Here is an 8176-nt window from a genome sequence, read left to right on the forward strand (position 1 = left end):
TCCTGGGGAATTTGAGGTCAAGGAAGGTGAACTTTTAGGAAATCCTCCACCTGTCAGGAATAAGGTGGCGGCTGAGTGTCTCAAGGGAGTCTCCAACAAGAGCGCGTCTCCACTCTCTCCAAACCGAAGACGACACCAACTGCACAGCTGTAGTGATCCGTGTTTGATGTCAGTGTTACGTCACCACCCGGGACAGGGAGCCCAAGGGAAAAGGAACACTCCCCTCCCCCAGTGCAGTTGCTGTTTGCCTGACAACCTGCATACTTCATCTCAACGCTCTTCTCTTTCCTGTCTGGGGGATTATCCACCACGGCCCACTACCAGACGTCCTCAGTCCCTTGGAGCTGAGACCTCACAGCTTACCTATGCCATTATCCCTTGGCCCAGCCTAAATTCCATGCCCTGGCTTCCTTTTCTTGCTTCGGGTCTTCCCTCTCCATCGAGTCCCAAGTCACCCTTGAATCCCAGGGCATCCTTCTCTTTGATTTACATTTTTATTGTGTGTGTGTGTATGTGAGCAGACCACAGCGCACACGTCGAAAGGATAATTTGTAGACGTCAGGTCTCTTCCTCTACCATGTGAGATGGAACTCAGTTGTCGGGCTTCGTAGCACCAGCCTCTATCTGCTGAGCCATCTCAGTGGCCCTCCACACCAGTTCTTTCTGAGGCATTTGTGCTTCTATACTTTTTATTCCAGTCCCTCCTCCTATTACCCCTGCCCCACCCTCCCCCGGACGCTCCAGTTCACTCCTCCATTTGCCCTTCCTTCTCACAGCTGAGGTTCTGGGCGGTGATGATGGCAATGCTGCCCAACACAACCCCCGCTCCCATGATGTCAGAAGGGGCCACGGCCTCATAGAGCACATAATACTGCAGCATCAATGCTACCACCACCTCAGAGTGCAGGACAGCACACACCAGGGCAGGGTGGGCCTTGGTGACTGCGTAGCTCACACACACGAAAGACACCAATGCAAGGAACCCCACTGCCATCACACAGCTCCAGCTCAGAGGATCTTGGGGTAGCACAGGTGTCTGCAGCACAAAGAGGCCTGGTAGAGAGACCGTTAGCCCCACGAGGCCGAATAGGAAGGCCACAGTTGGTAAGCAGGAGGGGAAGTGTAGAGAACGATAAACCTGTAGCCCCAGGGACAGTGCCAGACCTCCCAGGAAAGCCAGTACATAGCCCAGGGCCGTGTAGAGGCCTGTGGTCCCCTCTTGCAATGTCCCTAGTCCAGGTCCCACAATGATGATTAGTCCAAGGGTGCTGCCAAACAGGCCACACCAGGCGTAGCCACTGAGACCCTGGCTCTCAAGGCAGAGAGCGAGGAGGGCCGAGCACACGGTGGAAGAGCCCTTTCGAACAGTGACTGCGTTCCCTGCAGGCACCACCTGAACCGCACTGTAGGCGCAGCCAATGCTGAGGACGTTGAGCATGGCATGAAGGAAGGCCCGCACCCGAACATCAGGAGGTCCCAGCAGCGGGTCACCACGAAACTTAAGTAACAAGGCAATGGGGAGGTGGAAGAGGCATCGAAAGATAAGCAGCTCCAGGGAGGGCAAATGGGAGGTCTGGTAAGCCATCCGGGAGAATGGGCCCACGAAGCCAGCAGACAGTCCTCCACCTAGCAGGGCCACAAACAGACCCTTGGTGGCATCGGAGGGCCCGCATCGATGGTTCGAGGGGAGGCTGGCTGGAGTGGAGGGCGGCGATGGCTGGGTGAAGTCGGGTAAGTTGGAATAGGGATACCCAGCATCCTGTTAGGAAGAAAGGAGCTTGGAGGAGCAGGAGGGCAACCACAGCCTGGGCCACTTGGGGTAGGGTGAGTGCCAGGCTGAGACCCTGGATCCTTCAGGATAGTGGAGGAACTCATAGGAGCTAGAAAGGGCCTGAAGATGGATGAGGTGGTACAATGCCATCCTTGAGCATCTAAAGCAGGAAGCAGGGAGTGAATAGTCCTGGATCATGTTTCTCTGGATCATGTTCCCAGGAGGAAAAAAAAAAAAAGAGGACCCAAGGTACTCTACTCATTTGAGGAAAGGAAGTTAGCTTCAAATGCTTATGTATCCATATGATGTCACAAGCTCCAGGGACTTCCGGGTACCTCATTAAGAATATCGCTTGTAGGTGTCTCCAGGACCACTGGGAAGTTTAGAGGAGGAGGGAAGGAAATATCCAGATGCTGAGTGTCGCCCCCTGCCCCCCTTTGCCCCAGTCCTCACCAACTCTTCTTGGACCTCCTCTTCTGCCCCTGGGTCCAGTTGCCTGATCCCCTTCAGAGCTTCGGCCATTGTGACTTGGTTAGAGTAGGGTAGGGTTCTCCCCTGGAACCTTCCTGGGGGGGGATTATTTTCTCATAAAGTCCAGCTCTGGGCTGTTGTTTATTTGGGGGGTTGGTTTGTTTTTTGTTTGGAGTAAGTTTTGGGGGTGAGGGGAAAGAGACAGGCTCTTTCCGTAGGCCAGGTTATTCTGGAATTCACTGTGTTGTCCAGGCTGATTATAGGTGTGTACCATCGTGTGCCAGGCTTGTTTTTCCTCTTTGTTGCTATGGCTCCAAGTTCTCTCTCTCTCTCTCTTTCTCTCTCTCTCTCTCTCTCTCTCTCTCTCTCTCTCTGTCTGTGTGTGTGTGTGTGTCTCTTGCTCTGAAATAAAACTGCTTTTAGTTTATGTTTTGCCTCATTTTATAAGGGTTGTTTTTTTGGTTTTTGGTTTCTGTACGTGTGTGTATCATGTCCATACAAATGTGGAAGCCAGGGGGTAACATTAGATATTTTTCTTCAGTCTCTGTCCACCTTTTTATTTATCTATTTATTTGGTTGGTTTTTCAAGACAAGATTTCTCTGTGTAGCTTTGCACCTGTCCTGGAACTCACTCTGTAGCCCAGGCTGGCCTCAAACTCACAGAGATCCACCTGCCTCTGCCTCCCAAGTGCTGGGATTAAAGGCGTGCGCCACCATAGCCCGGCTTTTTTTTTTTTTAAACAGGATTTTTATTGGCCAAAACTTGCCTAGTATGTTAGTCAGGCTGGACAGAGAATCCCAGGGTTCCATGTTCCTCCATTTCCCCCACTTTGTGATTTCAAGCATGCAATGCTCCTGCCTGGCTTCTCTCTCTCTCTCTCTGTCTCTCTCTCTCTCTCTCTCCTCTCTCTCCTTTCTGGGTGTATGTGTGTATGCCATACTTCGAGTGTGAGCACACATGTGACACAGTGAACATGTGGAGGTCAGAGAACAGCTCAGATGTCTGTCCTCACCTTCCACCTGTCTGAGACTGAGTCTTTTGCTGTGTGCTTCTGCAAATGACAGAGCAACTGGCCTGAGAGCTCCTGGGGATCCTACCAGTGCTGTCCTCCATCTCGCCATCGGGGGACGCTGCCCTCCATCTCGCCATTGGGGGAATGCTGGGATTACAAGAGCGATTCTATGTCCGGCTTTATGTGAGGCTTAAAGACTAGACTCTGAGCATTCTCCCCAGCTCTTTTACCTGAGTTCTGGAGCTCAAACCCAGGTCTTCATTTCATGTTTCTTTGACAACACTTTACCGAATAAGCTATCAATCTCCCCAGCTCTCTGTTTGTTTGTTTCTTTATTCTTATTTTTAAATTTTATTTTGTGTGCATGGGGGTTTGCCTGCATGTATGTCTGTGTACCACTTATGTGAGCCTGGTGCCCTTGGAGGTCAGAAGAAGGTGTTAGATCCCCTGAAATGAATTACAGATGTTTGTAAACTGCCATGTGAGTTCTGAGAGTTGGACCTGGACAAGCAGCCAGTGCTCTTACCTACTGAACCATCTTTAAAGCCTGTTTTTTTTTTTTGTTTTTTTTTTTTATTTAATTTATTATGTGGGCAGGCATGATGGTCCATACCTTAAATCCCAACATTTGGGGAAGCAGAAGAGGATCTCAGTGAGTTTCAGACCAACCTGATCTACATAGTGAATTCCAGACCACCCGGGGCTACATACACAGTGAGACTCTGCCTCAAAAAAAAAAAAAAAAAAGAAAGAAAGAAAGAAAGAAAAAGTGTGTGTGGATATGTGCATGTGAGTGCACAATCTGAACCCTCTCTCCAGTCTGAAACTTTATTTCATTTTTAACTATGTGTATGTGGGTGCATCAGTGTGACAGTATGTGCATGAATGCAGGTGCCTGCAGAGGTCAGAGATATCATATCCCCTGGAGCTGGAGGTGGTTGTGAATGGCCTGACTTGGAGATCGGGGATTGAACACTGGGGGCATCTGCAAGAGCACTACTCTCTGTACCACTGAGCAATCTGTCTAGCCCTCAGTTCTTGTTATCTGATACAAGGTCTTGCCCAGGCTGGTCTCAAACTCACTGTGTACTCTGTGGAATCTTGAAATCTCGATCTTCTTGCCACTGTCTCCCAAGCTTGGGATTACAGGCCCTGGCCACCATGTTTAGCTTCACAGTGTTTGAAGGAGTGCTGGGGCGGGTTTCATTGGTTTGGTTGCTGCTGTTGTTTAGAGAAAGGGTTACTGTACAGCTTGAAAATGCATCCACTCCTGCAGGACCCCCGGGGCCAGAGCTCCCAGCTCCCAGGCCTGCAGACCCCCGAGTGCTGGACCCCCGCCGACACTGGGCCTCGTGTGTCTGCAGCCTCTTGGGATGGATGAAGCTTTTTCCACATCGAGGGCAGGGAAAGGGCCGCCGGGAGGGCTGAGAGTCAGGAGTCAGGACCTCAGCCTTGTCACCCACCCACTCGCCATCTGGTCTAAGCCCTGGCCCTTCAGGATGTGAGGTGGCCAGGGGAGTTGGAGCAGGGGGTACCCAAGTATCACCTCCTTCCCCCAGGCCCTGAAGGCGGGAGATACCCAGGCGCCGCCCCAGAGCTCCGATTTCTGCCACGGCTGCCCCGTCCCCTCCCCCATCAGGGAGTGCAAGCCGGGCACTATAGATGAAGTTGAGGACATCGGAGAAGGCAGCAGCTGGGACCCCGGGCAGCTCTAGGACCCGCGGAGGGGATGAGGAGTGAGGAGAGGCTGGAGACGGGGAGGAGGAGGAGGAGGAAGAGGCAGCTGCGGTGGATGCAGGGCTGGGAGCCGAGCCACCAGGAACCGGTGGGAGGGGCAGGGGCGCCGAAGCTAGCAGGGCCTCTCTGAAGAAGGGACTAGAGGCAGCCAGGACGCTGCGGTGAGCAGGGAACTTGGTGTCTCCAGCTATGAGGGTGACATCGCAGAAGAGACCGCGCAGCCGCTGTTCATTGAGCTGATGCAGGACAGCAGGGGCATGGGTCGGGTCGGTCACCTCTGCAGGGGGTGGCATGGTGCCAGCCTAGACATGGAGAAGAGAGGCCAGGGAGAGGTCAGGGGCCTCTGAGACCAGGGAGATGAACCAGGGAGAATCTGGTGGAAGACTCAACGTCACAGAAGTCATGGGTTAAAACTAAGCCACCCAGAATCAAACCAATGTCCAAGACCAGCATGTCTAACATCTGGGCCAGAAGAGATCAGGGATAACTCAGCTCCTGGTGAAGGTCAAGCAGTCATGACCTCCAGATACCCTTACGCCATACAAGGGGGACGTTTTCCACACTCAAGCATTTTTCAGTGTTAGACAACATGGCTGCCACAGGTCTCCTTCTTCCTAGCTGCAGGTCCCCCCAGCACCCTCTCACCTGAGAACATAGCCAACATGGAGCAGGGTAATGGCTCAGCAAGGTCCTTCAGCCTGGCCTTTTCCTTCTGCAGAGAAACAGAGATTGTGTCAGAAATCAGGAGAGAGGAGAGGGTCCTCACAAGGAAAGGATCCAGGACGTGGGCATCAGTACATCAAAGTCACAGGCACATAGGCTGCTCTGAAAACCCTGATCCCTCCCAGGAGCCTGCCAGGCTATTTGGCCAAATCCAATCAGACCAAGGAGGCCACATAGATTATCGCTGAGCCTTGCTCTGCTGGCCCTGAGGAGGATAGACAGGATAATTTGCATATCCCCAATTCAGCTCCACAGGCCAGCACAGTCCAATCCCACAGGCAGGACAGCCTCACAGACCTTTCTAATCCCTTTGGCCCAATCTTGAGACTCAAAGAAATCAAAGATTTGCCACTTTTTACTTAATCACAGTGGGCTTATTTACATATCAAAATAGAGCCGTCCCCCCCACACACACTCTGGACTAACCTGATTAGATTCTCACATTAGGAGTGTGCCTCCTCATATACACCACAGACCCAGAAATCTTAGTGGGGGCTTTCTAGCCCAGGTACCAGGTGACCACGGGGACACACACACACACACACACACACACACACACACACACACGCCTGCTTGCTCTAGTCTCTAGCAGATACCGGAAAGACCAAGAGTGAGGGATTTAGGTCCTGCTCCTCACTCTGAGACCTTTGGCTTGTGGAGTTTGTCTTTAAAGCTGGGGCCGAGGTACCCCTACCTCACCTTTTGCTGAGAGGTTCATCCAAATGGAACAGTAGGCAACCCAAACTCGAGGTATGATAATCACCAGCTGGGCACTGCAAGTCTTAGGTTCCTATTTTTCAGTTGAGGATCTGAGTTCCAGAGTCAGGCACGTCCCTTCTCCAAAGTCACATGGCTGGTAACAACAGGAGAGACTACTTGGGTCCTTCTCATCTACCCTCAATGCAGTCAGGAAGTTCTGGCCCCTTCCACACGCCATGGGTCATACATATCCTCCTTAGTACCCCACATCGGAAGCTCCTCAATTAATTCTCATCACCCCCAAAATGTTCTTTTCTCATTGATTACTGATATTATCTAGACTGAAGGCTGTACCTCATGTTATGTTCCCTGAGAGATGGCTCTGATACCTGTTCCGGGAAAGAAGAAGAAGGAAGGTGGTCCACAGGACAATAGTCCAAAGTTGTAACCACAGGCCAGGCACAAGTGTTGCCCCATTTGTTGCTGCATTGTGGATATGGCGAGAGTTCTGGGGACAGAGTTTCACCTCATCTGTCGTCTGTGGTCCTTGTCTCTTGCTTCCTTCTGTCATGACCTCAGCACTATATTTGCATTATTTCATTTTTCCTCATCACTTAACGTGGCCTTCTCTGTGTTGATAATAGGGTCTCAGGCATGCTAGGTAGCTTGTTCAAGGCCATAGCCACTTAGTATCGAGACTGGGATCTGGTTCTATAAAGTGTGGCTTCAAGCCTCCAATGACTTGAATATACCATGAAAAAGGATGTTAACAGCCCCCACTGGAACACTGCCAGCCTACCTAGAACTTTCGTGGAAATTAGGTGGCTCCTCCTTCTAGGAAGAAATGTAAAGATGAGCAAAGTCAGCTTGCTTCCAGTCCCCATTCACCCGAGGCCAGCCAGGACTGCCCACCTGCACCACGTTACAAGATGGGTGCCTGCAGATATATGCACCCGTGTGTATGGTGTCATGGTATGGGACAAAGCCTGTTAGTGCTTCTTAGAATTGCACAGACCAAATTGCACTGGCCTGGCTCTTAGCAGTCACCCAGAATCATTATCATGACAAGCTTTAGAGCTGTCATTTACTAATGGGCAAAGTATAGCAAAATATGTTATGCACACCATCTCATTTTAACACTCAAAATAACCACTGTGGAGAGGTCAGACACTGCAAACTCATCTTCAGGTCAAGGGAATGTAGTGCAGTGATCTGTTCTTGGTTTTGTTGCTAGCTCTCCTGGAGTTTGGAGCGATTCAATTGTCCTATCACTGGCCAGTGCCCTGAAAGGGGTCATGGGAGATGAAGACACTTGCTACATAATCCTTTATCTCAGTTTCCTTGTCTGTATGGAGAGGGTGATAAATAGTTCCCACTGTGCAGGGTGGTGGTAAAGATAACATGAGCTAATAACTGGTAGACTCAACCACCAGGGATCAACAGTATTCCAAAACACTACTCCTCTACCAAACACACAGACTTTATTCTCCTGTGATTCGTCTCTCCACAACACAATAGAACAGCCTATTTAAACAGGTGTGGTGGAACAGAACGTGCTTGTACGCCCAGCACTGAGAAAGAGAAGCGAAAGGATCCCAGCAAGTTCAGTGCCAGCCTGATCAACACAGCAAGTATTAGGCCAGCAGAGCCACATAGGAGAACCCTGAATGAAAGTAAAATAAAACAAAACCTCCCAAAAACTATTTATGTGGAATTTGTGTGATATTAAACATTTTAAGCAGAGATAAAGTAAATGGGGATG

The 8176-nt window shown here is 50.7% G+C and overlaps 2 protein-coding genes across 2 annotated transcripts in view; both read right to left on the reverse strand.

Moving 5' to 3' along the window:
- Positions 1-745: 745 nt before the first annotated feature.
- Slc35g6 (solute carrier family 35 member G6) lies at positions 746-2293 on the reverse strand. Its single transcript, XM_036195459.1, has 2 exons — positions 2225-2293; positions 746-1759 (listed from the first exon to the last, which is right to left on the reverse strand). The coding sequence occupies exons 1-2, from the start codon at positions 2291-2293 to the stop codon at positions 746-748; spliced, it is 1083 nt and encodes a 360-aa protein (XP_036051352.1).
- A 2041-nt stretch (positions 2294-4334) lies between these two features.
- LOC118588682 (zinc finger and BTB domain-containing protein 4-like) overlaps positions 4335-8176 on the reverse strand; it is a 5662-nt gene continuing 1820 nt past the window's right edge. The window contains exons 2-3 of the mRNA XM_036195244.1: positions 5638-5704; positions 4335-5294 (exon numbers count right to left, since the gene is read on the reverse strand). Coding sequence (XP_036051137.1) covers positions 4335-5285 — 951 coding nt within the window. The 5' untranslated portion in view covers positions 5286-5294; positions 5638-5704. The remainder of the gene's footprint in view (positions 5295-5637; positions 5705-8176) is intronic.

Source organism: Onychomys torridus, chromosome 8 (genome assembly GCF_903995425.1).
Source record: "Onychomys torridus chromosome 8, mOncTor1.1, whole genome shotgun sequence".
NCBI classification, from domain to species: Eukaryota; Metazoa; Chordata; class Mammalia; order Rodentia; family Cricetidae; genus Onychomys; species Onychomys torridus.

Excerpts from the sequence above, each read along its gene's own strand:
- Slc35g6 (XM_036195459.1), bottom strand. The coding sequence starts at position 2,293 with ATGGCCGAAGCTCTGAAGGGGATCAGGCAACTGGACCCAGGGGCAGAA. Across the intron at positions 1,760-2,224 it reads AGGAGGTCCAAGAAGAGTTG|GATGCTGGGTATCCCTATTC; the intron begins GTGAGGACTGGG and ends TCTTCCTAACAG.